The 20367-nt window shown below is 42.8% G+C and overlaps 1 protein-coding gene across 3 annotated transcripts in view; it reads left to right on the forward strand.

The window, feature by feature from the left end:
* Positions 1–20367, forward strand: part of LOC115154331 (vacuole membrane protein 1) — a 107408-nt gene that overhangs the window by 2248 nt on the left and 84793 nt on the right. The window contains exons 1-3 of one of the 3 annotated variants that reach the window (XM_029700456.1): positions 3489–3637; positions 5732–5841; positions 6086–6221. In XM_029700456.1, coding sequence (XP_029556316.1) covers positions 5763–5841; positions 6086–6221 — 215 coding nt within the window. In that variant the 5' untranslated portion in view covers positions 3489–3637; positions 5732–5762. Of the gene's footprint in view, positions 1–3488; positions 3638–4306; positions 4381–5731; positions 5842–6085; positions 6222–20367 lie in introns of those variants that run through there. The other 2 variants (XM_029700455.1, XM_029700457.1) reach the window with 2 other exon arrangements.

The raw sequence follows: 20367 nt of genomic DNA on the forward strand, positions 1-20367 counted from the left end.
CCCATCTTTCCCAGTAAATCATCATTCTACCATTTTCTCTTGCAATACATTCCTTCATTCTACCATGGCCTCTCACTAGGGGCTTGAACCTTCCCATCTGCAACATTGCCCTTCAAATCCCACAACAATACAGTTTGCAGAGCCAATATAATTTTTAATTTAATAAAACAAATCAGTTAAGAACAAATTCTTATTAACAATGACGGCCTAGGAACAGTGGGGCCTTGTTCAGGGGCAGAACAACAGATATTTACCTTGTCAGCTCAGGGATTTAATCTAGCAACCTTTCGGTTACTGGCCCAATGCTCTAACCACTAGGCTACCTGCCGCCCCTATTATGACAACCATTCCTGACTCCAAAAACCTGGCACCGATGGACAGTACCAAAAGAGATGCCCTAATGATTCGGTTTCCGCATGGCAGTTTGCACAGGTCTGACTGTCCAATGCCCCATATACTGAACATTCTTTTTGTAGCGAGAATTTTATATAATAGATTGAATTGAAAATAACAGATTGATGCGTCAATTGTGGTTTTGTATAGCAGTTCATGAAAATCTGTTCCTAACTATCTTGAATTGTATGCGGTTGTCAACCCTCTTGACTGCAAGTGAAACGGATACTTTTTAACAATTTATATTGGTCATTTTAAGCCATTTACGATTTTTAATTGGTGGCAGACAAAATAACTAATTCCTTTCTCTTAAGTAATTTCCTCTTCCATTTTTGTGGCAGAGGTGCAATGAGTTGGTTATAAGTTTGTTTAGAGAATACATCTCCATACACCTTGATTAACTGCTTGTGTGACAATTTTACCGTCGTTGTTTGCAATGTCATTCATAAACGTGAAATAAACTTCCTTATACATTCTCTCCAATAAAACTGATGTATCCTCTATCAGTACATTGGAGTTTAGACATTTGTAATGTTCTTCCTCTTCTGGAGGAAGAGTGGGCTACAAATTTGAATTGTAGCACACTCAGTATGGCTTAATTTAAAAAGACAGGGTTTCATTGTCAATCCACAGGAAATTGATCGTTTTAAATCTGTATAACAGCAAAGAGCCCCCTTTTAAACATTGGCTGTGTCTCTTAGTAGCCTACTGGAAAACCAGTTACTAAATACAGTTTCAGGATAGAACCTTTATTTAACTAGGCAAGTCAGTTAAGAACAAATTCTTATTTACAATGACGGCCTAGGAACAGCGGGTTAACTGCCTTGTTCAGGGGCAGAATGACAGATTTTTACATTGTCAGCTCAGGGATTCGATCTATCAATCTTTCGGTTACTGGCCCAACACTCTAACCACTAGGCTACCTGCCGCCCCAGGGATAATATAAGCTTTAATATAGGTTTAATGCCTTGATATGCAATAGTTTTAGCCCTCTACACTTATATTCATTATATAAATATACCCTTAACTTTTTTTTTTTTTTCCAAATAAAATGAAATATTGTTTGCTCACGTGACTTATTTTTTTTTCCTGGAGTGGGTAGAGCCATGAATAGCTATGTAAACTGCGATAACACTAGAGTTAATCAGGGTAATTTACTCATAGATGGACAGGTTTCCCTTTCCATGGTTTCAAGATCCTATCAAAATGTATATTTGCAAGATCATTAAACTTATGGGGTTGGTCCCCCTTTGCTGCTATAACAGCCTCCACTCTTCTGGGAAGGCTTTTCACAAGATGTTGGAACATTGCTGCGGGTACTTGCTTTCATTCAGCCACAAAAGCATTAGTGAGGTCAGGCACTGATGTTGGGCGATTAGGCCTGGCTCGCAGTCGGCGTTCCAATTCATCCCAAAAGGTGTTCGATGGGGTTGAGGTCAGGGCTCTGTGCAGGCCAGTCAAGTTCTTCCACACAGATGTCAACAAACCATTTCTGTATGGCCTCGCTTTGTGCACGGGGGCATTGTCATGCTGAAACAGGAAAGGGCCTTCCCTAATCTGTTGCCACAAAGTTGGAAGCACAGAATCATCTAGAATGTCATTAGATGCTGTAGCTTTAAGATTTCCCTTCACTGGAACTAAGGAGCCTAGCCAGAAGCATGGAAAACAGCCCCAGACCATTATTCCTCCTCCACCAAACTTTACAGTTGGTACTATAAATTGGGGTTGGTAGTGTTCTCTTGGCATCCGCGAAACCCAGATTCGTCCATCGGACTGCCAGATGGTGAAGCGTGATTCATCACTCCAGAGAACGTGTTTCCACTGCTCCAGAGTCCAATGGCGGCACACTTTACACCACTACAGCCAATGCTTGGCGGTGCACATGGTGATCTTGGGTTTCCATGGCCGAGCAGCCTATTTCATGATGCTCCCGATAAACAGTTTTTGTGCTGACGTTGTCTTCAGAAGCAGTTTGGAAATTGGTAGTGAGTGTTGTAACCTAGGACAGATGATATTTACGAGCTTCAGCCCTCGGCAGTCCCGTTCTGTGAGCGATGTTGTTGGAGCCGTTGTTGCTCATAGACGTTTCCACCTCACAATAACAGCACTTACAGTTGACTGGGGCAACTCTAGCAGGGCAGAAATGTGATGAACTGATATGTTGGAAAGGTGGCATCCTATGACGGTGCCACATTTAAAGTCACTAAGCTCTTCAGTAAGGCCATTCTGCTGCCAATGTTTGTCAATGGAGATTGTATGGTTGTGTGCTCGATTTTATATACCTGTCAGCAACAGGTGTGGCTGAAATAGCCGAATCCACTAAGACCTCTCCATCACGGTTGACAACTCCAGTGTCAGCCTCCCAGAATGCAAAGAGCCCTGGACAACACCCCGTCGTTCTCTGCAAACATCAAAGCAGTGACCTGCTCTTGCAGGTTCATGCTCTACAACATCCGTAGAGTACGACCCTACCTCACTCACTAATCCAGGCACTTGTCCTCTCCGGTCTGTATTACTGCAACTAGCTGTTGGCTTGGCTCCCCGCTTGTGCCATTAAACCCCTGCAACTTACCGAGAACGCAGTAGCCCATCTGGTTTTCAACCTTCCCAAGTCCTCTCATGTCACCCCAATCCTCCACACACTCCACTGGCTTCCAGTTGAAGCGCACATCCACTACAAGACCATGGTGCTTACCTACAGAACAGCAAGAGGAACTGCCCCTCCCTACCGTCAGGCTATGCTCAAACCCTACACCCCAACCCGAGCTCTCCGTTCTGCCACCTCAGGTCTCTTGGCAGCTCCCTCTCAGCCCAGTCCAAGCTCTTCTCTGTCCTGGCACCCCAACGGTGGACCAGTGGAACCACCTTCCACCTGAGTCCCTGCCCATCTCCTGAAAACCCTACCTCTTCAAACAGTATCTTAAATAATACTCCTCCCCCACCCTCTTTTTAAAAGAACAATTGTACTTGTATGTTCCAGGAAAGTGATCTGAATATATTTTTGGAGCTTTAAATTCGTTTTGAACTCTTGGGGTAGTTACTGCAAACGGTGAAATGTCTCCTCATTTACTTGCCACCACCCCCTCCGCGGCCCCCGACTTTTCTTCTAGTGCGTTATCCCTTTCTGTGCCCCCACCACACCCCGCACTAGACTATAGTCGTGCAGGTTATAGAATTCTATTGCCACCGTAGCTTGAAACGGCGGTTTTTGGCATATTGCTAGCACTCAAGACATCTCAGTATGGTAAGTTGCTCTATCTGCCTCGAACATTGTGCATTACTTGTTGCGTACCAAGAGAGTCATATGACTTTTTGGTACTGTTGATAGGCTACTTTAAAACCAGTGCGCACTTCGTGGAGAGGGAGTGATGCTAGAACTGTTTGTCAAAAATAAATCACATTTAATTCGACGCGATTGTTTAACATGTTGTTACTTTAATTATAATTTATCCCCTGGTGAAGTTTCTTAACCATAGTTTTGCTTTCGAAGCGTAACGGCACAAGTGGGTTCACAACAGGTCTCAAACACGCAGTCTGTTTATTGAAGGAAGTTATTGCGCAATCGAGTCCTTGGCTCTGGCGGACTTTGTGCGCGCTGCTGGATCTAGGACACGCGCTGTTTTGTTCTTTCCAGGCTTCAGTCTTGAAATGGCAGATTGTGAAATCAACATGATAGGTAAATCAAAGATTGCGCTCTTTAAATGATGAAGCGCAGTGGGGGTTCCAACTCCCGTGTACTGACAAGCTGTGACGCTAAGAATTTGTCAACTTTTTGCACCAAGTTACGTCACACAGCCAAACAGTCTTGTTGACGCACAAGAGTAGACGAGACAATATATTAAAGGGTCAATCCGGAGTTCAAACAATAACAAAAGGTACACCCTGCCTCTTGTTTTGGTAAACAGCTGAGGGATGGGGCTTGAGAAATATAAACACTCAAATTCAGAGCTGTGGCTGCAAGGACTGACCATCCATGAGATCAAACTGGTAATGTTTACCATGTTTTGAAGCTATACAGTGTTTGTTTACAAACATTGGAGTAAAACAAGCTTATTTTGTGGGATCTTATGGGGTATGACATTTTAACTAAGCTCATGAAGCATTTATAAAAGTTATATTCTTCAAGAATCAATGGCTATTAATTTAACTGATCAAAAATGTATGTAGCAATTCCAGATTGGTTCTTAAAGGTGCTTGACTAGCTCATCAATGCAGCTGGCCTTGATGCATGATGCTTATTGCTCTCCTTTTTGGATAGCTGTCAATAGACTGTTTTGTCTCAGCCACAGTTACTTCTCTCACAGAAAACATTCATGGTATGATTAGAGGCAGTAGTTGAAGTTGATATGGGGCATCTAATACCTTTACTCCCCCTAAATTTTAAATGACTGGCTTAACTGGTAGGTGTAGGAACCAGTATATGTATTTTTGTGCTTGTGTTGCACCAACTCTTATGTAAATAACCTCAGTGACCTCACTCTGCGTTATTGAGCATGTAGGCTATTATCTGCTACTACACTGGATATTGTCGCCTAAACTCAATGCTGCAGTAGTTTCAGTAAAATAAATAACATTTTCCCATGCGTCTTTTCCATCCAAGTATTTGTATTAGAAGGAACCGGTAACTTTTTGTAAAACATCTGTTTGGCTACTTTTTTGTATTGTTGATTGTAAATAACTTGCTCATTCACTTACTAGGAGGTTTGAATGAGCAGTGTTGAACTTCTGCATTTAGACCTATAAGCCACCCTATACCATTCAGTAGTAGGTTGCTGCTGACCATGTGTGTTCCAGAGGCTCGCAGCTATTATTTCTCACAACAAAAACCACCCTACTCGGGCCTCAGTCAGCATATGTCCATAGAATTCCTATCTATAATAGAAAAGAGCCATCATGGGCCCCTGTAAAATCCAACGCGGTACTGTGTCTGCAGTCTGTCAGCCCAGTTAATGTGTACGTTTGGAAACTGAATACAGGGGCCCTCCTGTAGCAGAGCCAAGGGTGCTGGATAGAGGGATTAACAGGCTGTGTGACACTTCCACCAGAGCTGAGCAGCCTGCGTGCCTGTATGTCAGAGTCCCAGCTCTAAGCTGTCTCTGTCACACACACACTGTTCTGTGTCCTGCAGATTAGTGGTAACCCGATAAAGCCCTAAGCATGACCTAATGATACCATCACCTTCTGCACTCTGATCATCACTCCGCCATGACTAGACCTGCCAACACTACAGTCTGTCCCAGATCTTGCTGCACTTTGCTCACCACTCAGTCTGGACCGACAGTCCCCTAGGTCTGCGCTAACCACAGTCTGTCCTCTGTTTTTTGTCATTCCTCTTTAGGTGTCCCCCGGTCCAACCACTACCCAATGAGATGGCAAAAAATGGGGCAGACTGCAAGCTACCTCAGAGGCGCTTATCGGCCAGAGAAAAGCACAACGGGCAGTCTGCAGGTAGGGACCGCTGAATGAACCACAAAACAACCATGACCAGTTAATGAAGTTAATGATTGTTACTGTTGACGTAACATACGGTGATGTAGGCCAAAGTGTTTTTGTTCACGCTGACTGAAGAAAATAAAAACCAGCACAGTATCATTTGAGTTGATTTAAGCTACAGCCTAGTAATTCACATTGACTGACATGTCTTTAGAGGTGGTAAAGGTAAACCCCACTGTGTGTGTATGTGTTTTTGAAGACTCCTTGTCGTTGAGTGAGAGGAAGCAGAGGGACCTCGAGGAACGTATGTCTCTGGTGTTATGGAAGAAACCGCTCGTCACGCTACACTACTTCCTGCGGGAGCTGCTCATAACCCTGAAGGATTGGATGTGGAGGTGAGACACACACACACACACACACACACACACACACACACACACACACACACACACACTTACTTCAGTCCACGTCTCCTCCATCTTGGAAGTGTTGAATATAAAAAGTGTTGACTACAGTGTTAAAATATAAAGTATTTCTGTTTCTCAGTGTGGAAACAGATGTTATGTATTCATGAATCTCCCCAACACTGGGATCCATTGCACTATGACAGACTAAGCAAGTATACAGTCTAGCTGGTGGTGTGGAATAAGACACAGGTCTGAGCCCACACACATACACTCCCTACTGCTGAGGTCATGTTATGGCAGCCCAGCCACAGACCGATGTGGAGGCAGCAGGGTCAGAGTCTACAGTAGAAGATATCGTCTCTTTCTCAATTAGTCTTTCCTCTATTTTTCGCTGCCTCTGTCCTCACCTCCTTTAACTGCATTGGGGGAGAAGATCCAATGTCCCTCCCTTCGGACCTTCTCCTTCAAAGTGTTTTGAGAAGGATGCGAGGAGAAAGGACGTGCAGACAGGAGACCTTGAGACTCTACCTGCTGCCCTCCTGGCTCGCTGCCCTGTAATTCATCTTGTGTGCCTGGCTCTTCAGTCAGACCAAACAAACACAGGACCATTTATTAAAACAACTACGTAAGCAGGGAGTAGTTTTTGCCATTAATCTTCATTGATGTTGCTATGAAGGATGCCAAGCTCAAATGATATTTTTACCAGCCCAGTTTAAAAAGTGTATTATGAGTTCAGGTGAATAATACTCCCACGCACTCCGTATCATTGCAGGCTCAATGTTGATGGTAATATGGAACCGGTTTCTGATATAAATAACCTTGTCTCAAGGGTGATCCCCATGATGCTTTCCCTGTTTTTAGTCACCTAATTGTTTGTTGACATGTACACGATGACATGAAGTCAATGTGTACATTGAGCCTCTTGTGGTTGTGCATGAGGACATCATGTTTATTTTCTAAATGACAAGAGGATGTGGTAAACCCCAAGACAAGTAGCGTGCTGTCAGAGTAAGAGGCTGCTTAGTTCAGGATAGCACAAGTTGTTTTCATAGCAGGTGGATTGCATGGGCTCCTGAATGGCGCAGCGGTCTAAGGTACTGCCTCTCAGTGCTTGAGGCGTCACTACAGTATCACACCCAGCCGTGATTGGGAGTCCCATAGGGCGGCGAACAATTGACCTAGCGTCGTCCGGGTTTGGCTGGTGTTCTTATTTGACTTGCCTAGTTAAATAAAATAAAAAGTAAATGGTGAAAGTGATATATAAATAATATAAAACAGCTGGCATGATAAGTTATAGCACAGATACTTATTTGTATTATCTGAAAAGCTTTATAAGCAGACATGTCACATGAAGCTAGTGTTAAGGTAATGGCTAGGGTTAGGGTTGAGCTAACACGTGGACATGAAGCTAGTGTTAAGGTAATGGCTAGGGTTAGGGTTAGGGTTGAGCTAACACGTGGACATGAAGCTAGTGTTAAGGTAATGGCTCGGGTTAGGGTTGAGCTAACACGTGGACATGAAGCTAGTGTTAATGTAATGGCTAGGGTTAGGGTTGAGCTAACACGTGGACATGAAGCTAGTGTTAAGGTAATGGCTAGGGTTAGGGTTGAGCTAACACGTGGACATGAAGCTAGTGTTAATGTAATGGCTAGGGTTAGGGTTGAGCTAACACGTGGACATGAAGCTAGTGTTAATGTAATGGCTAGGGTTAGGGTTGAGCTAACACGTGGACATGAAGCTAGGTGTAGGAATTTGGTTGTGGTTAGGGTTGAGTCCGCATGATCTCAGGGCTACTGTTAGGGTTTGCTTTATAATTTCATATCTGATTGAATTGACTTTCAAATTATTAACAGAAAACCCTCAATAGGGTCAAAAGTAGTGCGCTATGTAGAGAATAAGGTGTCATTTGGAAAGCAAATGGCACCTTCCTGCAATGCAGGTAATTTAACTTGTGTGGATTTCCACTTTGAAATTTCAGACTTGATTCTTTTTATTAATCAACCCCAACAAAAAAGGCCATTATCCACATTTCCTGTTGCTGCAGGATTATTTTCCTGCTGTAGCAAACTGGCTCAAATTAAGATATCTGTAATATCCTGTGACACAGATTAATAAGTGGGTGAAGACAGGAGAGGAAGTGAGTGTAAGGCCTTTAATATGGTTACCAAGGATCAGGGCCTTAAGTCCTCCAACAGCCCTCAGCCTCAGATGCCCACTTGAACACATTGGGATGGGATCAGCCTGCGTGCCAGCGCTACACCAGCCACCACCTGATCTGAAATATCTTCCTCTCCTCCCTCATCCTCTTTTCTCCCTCCTTAGCCATCCCCTTCCACTTGTTACGAAACCAATTAGCGAGCCATCTGATTTGGCTACACTTGCTATGTCTAGGGTTCCCAGGTCTAGGTACATGGTCTGTAACCTGATTTAATGTGTATGCGGACCTGTTGTATGCATGTGCCCAGGAGACAGCAACCTTACCTAGGTCCAGGGCCGGCTCCATTCTCACTCGCATGGGTCGGCAGCCAAAGCAGATTATTAGTTCCAAAGTAGATATTATACACACAAAAGGAAACTACAAAAAAGGCATACCCAAACTAAATAGGTAACACAAAACAAACCAAGGCAGATTTCTGGCCACCTGTTTGCTTATCACACCTGTTTGCGTATCAAGGCTTCCTGGCAGAGCACCTGACCCAGTTGCTGCTGTGTGGAAGTGGTTACTAACGCTCCTAACACCAAGTGAGAGAGCTGGCCTTTACTCTGACACCTTAAAAGGACAGAATAAAAACAGTTCAGAAGTACTTCATTTAAAACTGCAGTAACAGAGCAAGTTAAAAACATACAAAACTGGCAGCTAAAAAACACGTGGCTCACCATAGTTAGACATTCCACTCCAAACTGCTTCTTTGACGTTATGGCAGTCCACAAACAAGCTTTGGAGGTGCATGCCGCCACCTACTGTATGGTTGGCCAGCTATAGAAAAAAAAAATAATTGTTGGAAGGGGGGATCATAAATAAAATGGCAAAAAAAAATGATTCCCTCATTCAGTCACATTCCAATTCAAGTCACATCCCTATACAGGCTCAAGGGCCTGTGACGGCAGAACATCCTTTGACAGGACTTCTTACAAGGCCTCGGCTGTAAACTCAAAATTATTTCAATTTTTCTGATTTCTTCTTTGTTTGTGCTGTACAGTTTATGACCATTGCAATAAAAGTCCACCTTTTTCACATGTAATATATCAGGATCCCTTGATTGCCGGGAAACATTCACTGGTGCAGTCTCAATTACCATTGCGTCTTCAACACTGCTCGCTCCTTCCACTTCTCACCGCCTCCAAATAAGAGACACGCTGGACAGCCCTTATTCTCACCACCTCGGTCTCCTTCACCATAACAGGGCAATCCGGGGACTGAGACACATGTTTGCCACAACAGTTGCAACATATAACCTCTGCTGACATGATATTCTTCCTCAAATCATCTTTAGTCTCATGCACCGAATACAACAGACGTTACATTGAAACGCTTACTTACGAGCCCCTAACCAACAATGCAGTTTCAAAAAAATACAAATAAGAATAAGAAATAAAAGTAACAAGTAATTAAAGAGCAGCAGTAAAATAACAATAGCGAGACTATCTACAGGGGGGTTCCGGTACAGAGTCAATGTGCGGGGGCACCGGTTAGTTAAGGTAATATGTACATGTAGGTAGTTAAAGTGATGCATAGATGATAACAGAGAGTAGCAGCGGTGTAAAAGAGAGGGCAATGCAAATAGTCTGGGTGGCCATTTGATTAGGTGTTCAGGAGTCTTATGCCTTGGGGGGGGTAGAAGCTGTAGAAGCTGTTTAGACGCCTCTTGGACCTAGACTTGGCTCTCCGGTACCACTTGCTGTGCAGTAGCAGAGAGAACAGTCTATAACTTGGGTGGCTGGAGTCTTTGACAATTTTTAGGGCCTTTCTCTGACTCCACCTAGTATATAGGTCCTGGATGGCAGGAAGCTTGGCCCCAGTGATGTACTGGGCCGTTCGCACAACCCTCTGTAGTGCCTTGCGGTCAGAGGCCGAGCAGTTGCCATACTAGGCAGTGATGCAGCCCATTAGGATGCTCTCGATGGTGCAGCTGTAGAACCTTTTGAGGATCTGAGGACCCATACCAAATTTTTTCAGTCTCCTGAGGGGGGAATAGGTTTTGTCGTGCCCTCTATCTATCTTCATACAAGCCCAAATCTTTTGCATTTATAACACTGGAGGGGCTTGTGCAAAGGCTCTAACTGGGTATCTCATAAAGCCTAGCTTTACATGAAAGGGAGAGACTTATGAAAAAAAAACTATAATACGAACAAAGTGGGTTTCCTTACTCCATCCAGGTCAGTCGACGTACACCAATCACTTCACCTACTTCCCCAGATATAAACTCAGCAAAAAAAAGAAAATGTCCTCTCACTGTCAACTGTGTTTATTTTAAGCAAACTTAACATGTGTAAATATTTGTATGAACATAAGATTCAACAACTGAGACATAAACTGAACAAGTTCCACAGACATGTGACTAACAGAAATGGAATAATGTGTCTCTGAACAAAGAGGGGATCAAAATCAAAAGTAACAGTCAGTAGCTGGTGTGACCACCAGCTGCATTAAGTACTGCAGTGCATCTCCTCCTCATGGACTGCACCCGATTCGCAAGTTCTTGCTGTGAGATGTTACCCCGCTCTTCCACCAAGGCACCTGCAAGTTCCCGGACATTTCTGGGGGGGAATGGCCCTAGCCCTCACCCTCCGATCCAACAGGACCTAGACGTGCTCAATGAGATTGAGATCCGGGCTTTTTGCTGGCCATGGCAGAACACTGACATTCCAGTCTTGCAGGAAATCATGCACAGAATGAGCAGTATGGCTGGTGGCATTGTCATGCTGGAGGGTCATGTCAGGATGAGCCTGCAGGAAGGGTACCACGAGGGAGGATGATGTCTTCCCTGTAACGTACAGCGTTGAGATTGCCTGCAATAACAACAAGCTCAGTCCGATGATGCTGTGACACACCGCCCCAGACCATGACAGACCCTCCACCTCCAAATTGATCCCGCTCCAGAGTACAGGCCTTGGTGTAACGCTCATTCCTTCGACGATAAGTGCGAATCCGACCATCACCCTTGGTGAGACAAAACCGCAACTCGTCAGTGAAGAGCACTTTTTGCCAGTCCTGTCTGGTCAAGCGACGGTGGGTTTGTGCCCATAGGCGACATTGTTGCCAGTGATGTCTGGTGAGGACCTGCCTTACAACAGGCCTACAAGCCCTCGGTCCAGCCTCTCTCAGCCTATTGCGGACAGTCTGAGCACTGATGGAGGGATTGTGCGTTCCTGGTGTTACTAAGGCAGTTGTTGTTGCCATCCTGTACCTGTCCTGCAGGTGTGATGTTCGGATGTACCGATCCTGTGCAGGTGTTGTTACACATGGTCTGCCACTGCGAGGACGATCAGCTCTCCGCCCTGTCTCTCTGTAGCGCTGTCTTAGGCGTCTCAAAGTACGGACATTGCAATTTATTGCCATGGCCACATCTGCAGTCCTCATGCCTCCTTGCAGCATGCCTAAGGCACGTTCACACAGATGAGCAAGGACCTGGGCATCTTTCATTTGGTGTTTTTCAGAGTCAGTAGAAAGGCCTCTTTAGTGTCCTAAATTTTCATAACTGTGACCTTAATTGCCTACCGTCTGTAAGCTGTTAGTGTCTTAACGACCGTTCCACAGGTGCATGTTCATTAATTGTTTATGGGTCATTGAACAAGCATGGGTAACAGTGTTTAACTTCTTATGGATGGGTGGCAGTATTGAGTAGCTTGGATGAAGAAGGTGCCCAGAGTAAACTGCCTGCTACTCAGGCCCAGAAGCTAAGATATGCTAATTATTAGTAGATTTGGATAGAAAACACTTGGAAGTTTCTAAAACTGTTTGAATGATGTCTGTGAGTATAACAGAACTCATATGGCAGGCAAAAACCTGAGAAAAATCGAACCAGGAAGTGTGGAAATCTGAGGTTTGTAGTTTTTCAAGTGATTGCCTATCCAGTATACAGTGTCTGTGGGGTCATTTTACACTTCCTACGGCTTCCACTAGATGTCAACAGTCTTTAGAACATTGTTTCATGCTTCTACTGTGAATGGGGAGAGAATAAGAGCATATGGAGTCAGATGACTGAGAAAATGACATGAGCTCAATCGCGCGCACTCTCGTGGGCATTAGGTGTGTTCCTTTTCATTTCTGAAGACAAAGGAATTGTCCGGTTGGAATATTATGGAAGATTTATGATAAAAACATCCTAAAGATTGATTCTATACATCGTTTGACATGTTTCTACGAACTGTAATATAACTTTTTTGACTTTTCGTCTGAACTTACTGCGTGAGCAGAGTGCATTTGGATTACTCGACTGAACGCGCGAACAAAAAGGAGGTATTTGGACATAAAGGATGGACTTTATCGAACAAAACAAACATTTATTGTGGAACTGGGATTCCTGGGAGTGCATTCCGATCATCAAAGGTAAGTGAATATTTATAATGGTATTTGTGACTTCTGTTGACTCCAAAATGGCGGGTACCTGTATGGATTGTTTTGATGTCTGAGCGCTGTACTCAGATTATTGCAAAGTTTGCTTTCGCCGTAAAGCTTTTTTGAAATCTGACACAGCGGTTGCATTAAGGAGAAGTGTATCTTTAATTCTGTGCATAACACTTGTATATTTTATCAAAGTTTATGATAAGTATTTCTGTAAATTGATGTGGCTCTCTGCAAAGTCACCGGAGGTTTTGGCGGCAAAACATTACTGAACATAACGCGCCAATGTAAACTGAGATTTTTGGATATAAATAGGAACTTTATCGACCAAAACATACATGTATTGTGTAACATGAAGTCCTATGAGTGTCATCTGATGAAGATCATCAAAGGTTAGTGATTAATTTTCTCTATTTCTGCTTTTTGTGACTCTCTTTGGCTGGAAAATGACTGTTTTTTTGTGACTAGGTGCTGACCTACCATAATCGTTTGGTGTGCTTTCGCTGTAAAGCCTTTTTGAAATCGGACACTGTGGTTGGATTAATGAAAATCTTTAAAATGGTGTATAATACTTGTATGTTTGAGGAATTTTAATTATGAGATTTTTGCTGTTTTGAATTTGGCGCTCTGCACTTTCACTGGCTGTTGTCATATTGATCCCGTTAACGGGATTTCAGCCGTAATTAAACACTGTTTCCCATGCTTGTTCAATGAACCATAAACAATTAATGAACATGCACCTGTGGAACGGTCATTAAGACACTAACAGCTTACAGACTATTAAGATCACAGTTATGAAAATTTAGGACACTAAAGAGGCATTTCTACTGACTCTGAAAAACAAGGCAAAGGATTGCTGTTTTGAAGAATCTGTGGAACACTTTTTTGCTTACTACATGATTCCATAGGTGTTATTTCATAGTTTTGATGTCTTCACTATTATTCTACAATGTAGAAAATAGTAAAAATAAAGAAAAACCCTTGAAAGTGTGTCCAAACTTTTGACTGTTACTGTCATATATGTCATGACTTCTGCCGAAGTCGATGCCTCTCCTTGTTCGGGCGGTGTTCGGCAGTCGACGTCGCCGGTCTTCTAGCCATCGCCGATCCATTTGTTTTGTCTCGATTTCCCACACACCTGGTTCTCATTTCCCTCATTATGTGTTGTGTATTTAACCCTCTGTTTCCCCCATGTCTTTGTGTGGTATTGTTCATCTGTTTTCATGTATGCACACGTTAGGCTGGTTGCGCTGGGTTATGTTCAACCCGTATTTGTATTTCTTGTTTGTTTGTGCCGTGTGCTTTTGGTTCGCCAAATAAAAGGCTCTGTTTTGCTACCAGATATCTGCTCTCCTGCACCTGACTTCCTACAGACCTTCACGCATACCTTGATAACACACACACACACACACACACACACAGCAAAAAAAGAAACGTCCCTTTTTCAGGACCCTGTCTTTCAAAGATAATTCCTAAAAATCCAAATAACTTCACAGATCTTCATTGTAAAGGGTTTAAATGCTTTACAATAAAGATCTATGAAGTTATTTGGATTTTTACTAATTGTCTTTGAAAGACAGGGTCCTGAAAAAGGGACATCTCTTTTTTTTGCTGAGTTTATAATCTGCATCCACTTAATGCTCAACCCCAGAGAGAACTCCATTGACAGGCGCCCTACTTCGGAAATCCATACACAAAACATTCCATTAAAAAATCTTTAAGGCACAAAGCAGCTTTTCTGCGGACACAATTTTTTTAACTAATAATTTGAAAAAGACCAGCTCTTTTGACTCTTACCGACGCCACCTCACCCATGATATTCCTTGTGATTTCAAACAGATCCCCCTGGTAACATTGAGCCAAAACCCTCACTCAGACTATAAAATAATCTAGGGATTTCTTAGCTTCCATCACAACTTTACTTCTTTTGTTTCCTTTCTTTTACAGAACTGTAGCCCACTAACTCTCATCGTCACCCGACATCAGCTTCAAATAGAACATCTGTTTCCGCCATCTTTTCCACACTTGCTTCAAGGAGCTGTCTTCCTTCCACTCCAAACATTCTGGCACATCCATTTTAAAATGCCAGGTGACCTAGTTACTGAGCTGAAACACCTGCGTCAATTAACCACTAAATTAGCTGGACCAATGGAAAACAAGAAATACTTGACAATGAACACCAGCCTGCAATTAGTTGAAAATTAGGGGACATGTCTAGAAACTGGAATGTTTGGTAAACCCACATACTATAGTTAACTATAGAATACTATAGTACGTACTAGTATCCCTCGATCGTGTGGTGCTTACTATAGACTTTTGTAGAATACTATACTACACACTGTGCTATCCCTTGATCATGATTCATGTCTAGTACTTACTTTTGAAATGTGTAGTACACTGTAGAATTCTACACTACACACTGTACTATCCCTTGATCATGATTCATGTGTAGTGCTTACTTTATAATTTTGTAATATAATCGAAATACCATACTACACACTGTAGTATCCACCTTGATCATGTAGTGCTTACGATATAATTTTGTAACTATACTGGAAAATACCATACTACACACTGTAGTATCCCTTGATCATGTAGTGCTTACTTTAGAATGTTGTAGAATACTATACTACATACACACTGTAGCATTACTTGATCACGTAGTGCTTACTTTAGAATTGTTTGATCGATTGTACTGCTCGCTAACCTTTCGCCAGCTTTGTCGCTGCTGTTTTGATTTGAACATGCTGTCCTTGGGGAGCTCATGCAGGGGATCTCCTCTGAGTTTCCCCCTCAATCGTGTAGTGCTTAGTATAGAACGTTGTAGTATACTGTAGAATACTATACTCCATACGGTAGTATCCCTTGATTGATTTTATATGACTATATAAGAACAATAAAAACACAAATGTGGAGACAATGCATTTAGAAATTTGTCGAGAATAACACAAAAAAAGTTACATGTATTTCCTTTGTGGTCCAAGTTCAAACATGTTACACATTGACAGCTAACCCACATGAAAATACTATGGTCTAAATAAATGACTACACTATTATATTCACTGTATTGTTTTTGCAGACTTTACTGTAGTATTCTTGCAGACATGACTGTAGCATACTGCAGTATTTACTGTAGCATACTGCAGTATTTACTGTAGCGTTTTTGCAGTATACTGCACCTCTCTGATTCAGAGGGGTTGGGTTAAATGCAGAAGATGCATTCCGTTGTACAACTGACTAGGTATCCCCCTTTCCCTAAAGTGTTTTTGCCGACATGACTGTAGTATATTGTAGTAACGCCTGCCGACTATGGTTAGCTAAAATGGCACAACTACTGTTTAATGAGGGGAACACCTCAACGAGAACATAACACACACACACACGTTCGTGACAGGCCACCTATTGAGTTGGGTCAACAGTTCTGAGCAATGAGCGGACTAGACAACAGCAAAAATATAAATGTTTTATTACAATTGTAACATCTAAACATTAGACAGGTTCTAGTCCGATTAAAGGGAAACAGTACAGAAGCAGATAAAGAGCAAGCAAAGTATTAAAGCTTAGAGGATTAGGTTTGCTTGTTTGACACAGATAACACATTAACAAGAGTACACCAAAATGACTTACATCTGTTACCTCCACTAGATAGCTTTCTGAAATACATTAGTGCTTTCAGAGATTCAGCTGACCAATTTCACAAGATGACAAACCATACTGCACTTCTGATGGTAGAAAACAAACAGTTAACCACTTCATTTACATCATCAACAGATATTTCTGAAATACTAATTACTTTACTTAAAAGACAGTCACCTTATTGGAGGGCGCTGCCAATAAACTGCCACCTTCACTTCGGTGTTTAAAGTCCCAAAGGATGGGACATGTTGCTAATGTGTGCAAAGGAAAAATTAGATGTGCAAGGTGTGGTGGGGATCATGAGTACGGAAAATGTGGACCTGATACTAAAGTTAAGTGTTGCAACTTTGATGGTGAGCATAGTGCAGCATATGGGGGATGTGAAGTACCAAAACAAACCATGGAAACGCAGAGGTACAAAGTAAGGAATAATGCATCCTGTGCAGAGGCTGTTTGTGAAATGAACAAGCCTTTTGATCGAAATGCTGGCTCAAATACATCAGTGGTGGCTGCTTCTAGGATGACTATAGCCCATGGCGCCTCAGCCTGGTGCAATGTGATATGCAAGCATAAATGCTTGGTTACAGAGAAATCGTATCGAGAAATTGTAAATCGTATAGACTTCATAGCGTTCTTGTGTAGAGCAATCGATATGGTGCAGCGACTTTAATACACATAATAGTTTATGGGGAAGCACACATACAGATACTAATGGTATGATTGTCAAAGAAATGATGGAAGCAAGAGCATTAGTATGTCTTAATGATGGATGTGGTACAAGAGTTGATGTTGTTAGAGGAGTTACATCCTGCCTGGACCTCACAATGGCTTCTAATGCTGTTGCAGCCATGTGTGAATGGAAGGTAATGGATAATTCTGCTATTTGGAGTGATTATTTCCCAATTTTTTTTGTACCATGACTGGTGATGTCACTATTCCAGATAGGATACCATTCAGAAGATGGTGCTTTCCTGAAGCGGACTGGGAAAATTTTGGAGAACTTTGTTAAAAGTCTGTTGTATAGTTGTGTTTAGAGATTCCTGTTGATGCTTGTGCTGCCTCTGTCACTTCTCTAATTTTGAGTGCAGGGAACTTACATATACCAGTGAGTGAAGTGGGTGAGAAAAGAAAGGTGGTTCCTTGGTGGACTGAAGATTGTACTTTGGCTATTCAACTATAGAATATTATAGTACGTACTAGTATCCCTCGATCGTGTGGTGCTTACTACAGAGTATTACGCAGAACTTTGACTTCTGAGAATCTAGTTGATTTCCAAAGGAAGAGAGCTTTAGTACGTAGGATCATTAAGTCTGTCAAGAGAAATGCATGGACACAGTTCTGCTCTACAATAGGCAGGAGTACTGAGCTGGGGAATGTTGAAGAAGATGACTGGAAGAAGGAAAAGCACTCGAATTCCAGTTTTGGTTGATGGTGATAATCTGGCTGTATTAGATAAGAAAAAGATGACATGTTGGGGAAGTCATTTGCTAATGAACGTAGTGGGGTTACTTTGAACAAAGTGTACAAGCAACGCAGGCATGCGATTTTAAATGCTCATACCAATGTGTATAAGAAGAGGGATATTGTTCACTGTCATTGGATGCTGATTTTACATTGCATGAGGTGCGATTAGCCCTTATAGGCTGTGGATGTGTACAGTGTATTTGGAAAGTATTCAGGCCCCTTTACTCCACATTTTGTTATGTTACTGTCTTATTCTAAAATTGATTAAATAGTTTTTCCCCCCTCATCAATCTACACACAGTACCCCACATTTACATAAGTATTCAGACCCTTTACTCAGTACTTTGTTGAAGCACCTTTGGCAGCGATTACAGGCTTCTTGGGTATGACGCTACAAGCTTGTATTTGGGGAGTTTCTCCCATTCTTCTCTGGAGATCCACTCAAGTTCTGTCAGGTTGGATGGGGAGCGTCGCTGCACAGCTATTTTCAAGTCTCTCCAGAGATGTTCGATAAGGTTCAAGTCCAGGCTCTGACTGTGCCACTCAAGGACATTCAGAGACTTGTCCCGAAGCCACTCCTGCATTGTCTTGCTTAGGGTCGTTGTCCTGTTGGAAGGTGTACCTTCACCCCAGTCTGAGGTCCTGAGCGCTCTGGAGCGGGTTTTCATCAAGGATCTCTCTGTACTTTGCTCCGTTCATCTTGCCCTTGATCCTGACTAGTCTCCCAGTCCCTGAAAAACATCCCCACAGAATGATGCTGCCACCACCATGATTCACCGTAGGGATGGTGCCAGGTTTCCTCCAGACGTGGTGCTTGGCATTCAGGCTAAAGAGTTCAATCTTGGTTTCATCAGACCAGAGAATCTTGTTTCTCATGGTCTGAGTCATTTAGGCGTCTTTTGGCAAACTCCAAGCGAGCTCTCGTGCCTTTTACTGAGGAGTGGCTTCCGTCTGGCCACTCTTCCATAAAGGCCTGTTTGGTGGAGTGCTGCAGAGATGGTTGTCCTTCTGGAAGGTTATCCCATCTCCACAGAGGAGTCAGTGACCAGCAGGTTCTTGGTCACCTCCCTGACCAAGGCCCTTCTCCACCCGATTGCTCAGTTTGGCCGGGTGGGCAGCTCTAGGAAAAGTCTTGGTGGTTCCAAACTTCTTCCATTTAAGAATGATGGAGGCCACTGTGTTCTTGGGGAACTTCAATGCTGCAGACATGTTTTGGTAAAATCCTGTCTCGGAGCTCTACGGACAATTCCTTCGACCTCATGGCTTGGTTTTTGCTCTGGTTTTTGCTCTTTCCAAATCATGTCCAATCAATTGAATTTACCATAGGTGGACTCCAATCAAGTTGAAGAAACATCTCAAGGAGTGGTGCAGTGGTCTATGGCACTGCATCGCAGTGCTAGAGGCATCACTACAAACCCTGCTTCTATCCCAGGCTGTATCACAACCGGCCATGATCAGGAGTCCCATAGGGCGGCGCACAATTGGCCCAGTGTCGCCCGAGTTAGGGGAGGGTTTGGCCGGGGTAGGCCGCCATTGTAAATAAGAATTTGATCTTAACTGTCTTGCCTAGTTAAATAAAGGTTAAATTAAAAATTATAATGGAAACAGGATGCACCTTAGCTCAGTTTCGAGTCTCATAGCAAAGGGTCTGAATACTTATGTAAATAAGTTATTTCTGTTTTTTATTTTTAATACATTTTAATACATGCAAACATTTCTAAAAATGTGTTTTCGCTTTGTCATTATGGGGTATTGTGTAGATTGATGAGGAAACATTTTTATTTAATACATACATTATTTAATACATTTTAGAATAAGGCCTAACAAAATGTGGAAAAAGTCAAGGGGTCTGAATACTTTCTGAATGCACTGTACAGCCCCAAGTTATGATAAATTGTGTTATGCAATGTTTAAGCATCTCCCTGATGAGGTCATAAATATTCTCCAGGGATTATTTACACTAAACAAAAATATAAACGCAAAATGCAACAATTTCAACAATTTTACTGAGTTACAGTTCATATAAGGAAATCAGTAAATTTAAATAAATTCATTAGGCCCTAATCTATGGATATCACATGACTAGGCAGGGGCGGAGCTATGGCCCACCCACTTTGGAGCCAGGTCCATCTGCTGGGGAGCCAGGCCCAGTCAATCAGAATTAGTTTTTCCCCCGAAAAGGGCTTTATTACAGACATAAATACTCCTCAGTTTTGTCAGCTGTCCGGGTGGCTGGTCTCAGATGATCCCGCAGGTGAAGAAGATGGATGTGGAGTTCCTGGGCTGGCGTGGTTACATGTGGTCTGCGGTTGTGAGTCCGGTTGGACGTACTGCCAAATTCTCCAAAAGGAGGCAGCTTATGGTAGAGAAATAACATTAAATTCTCTGGCAACAGCTCTGGTGGACATTCCTGCAGTCAGCATGCCAATTGCACGCTCCTTCAAAACTTGAGACATCTGTGGCATTGTG

The sequence above is a fragment of the Salmo trutta genome, chromosome 19, assembly GCF_901001165.1.
Source record: "Salmo trutta chromosome 19, fSalTru1.1, whole genome shotgun sequence".
NCBI classification, from domain to species: Eukaryota; Metazoa; Chordata; class Actinopteri; order Salmoniformes; family Salmonidae; genus Salmo; species Salmo trutta.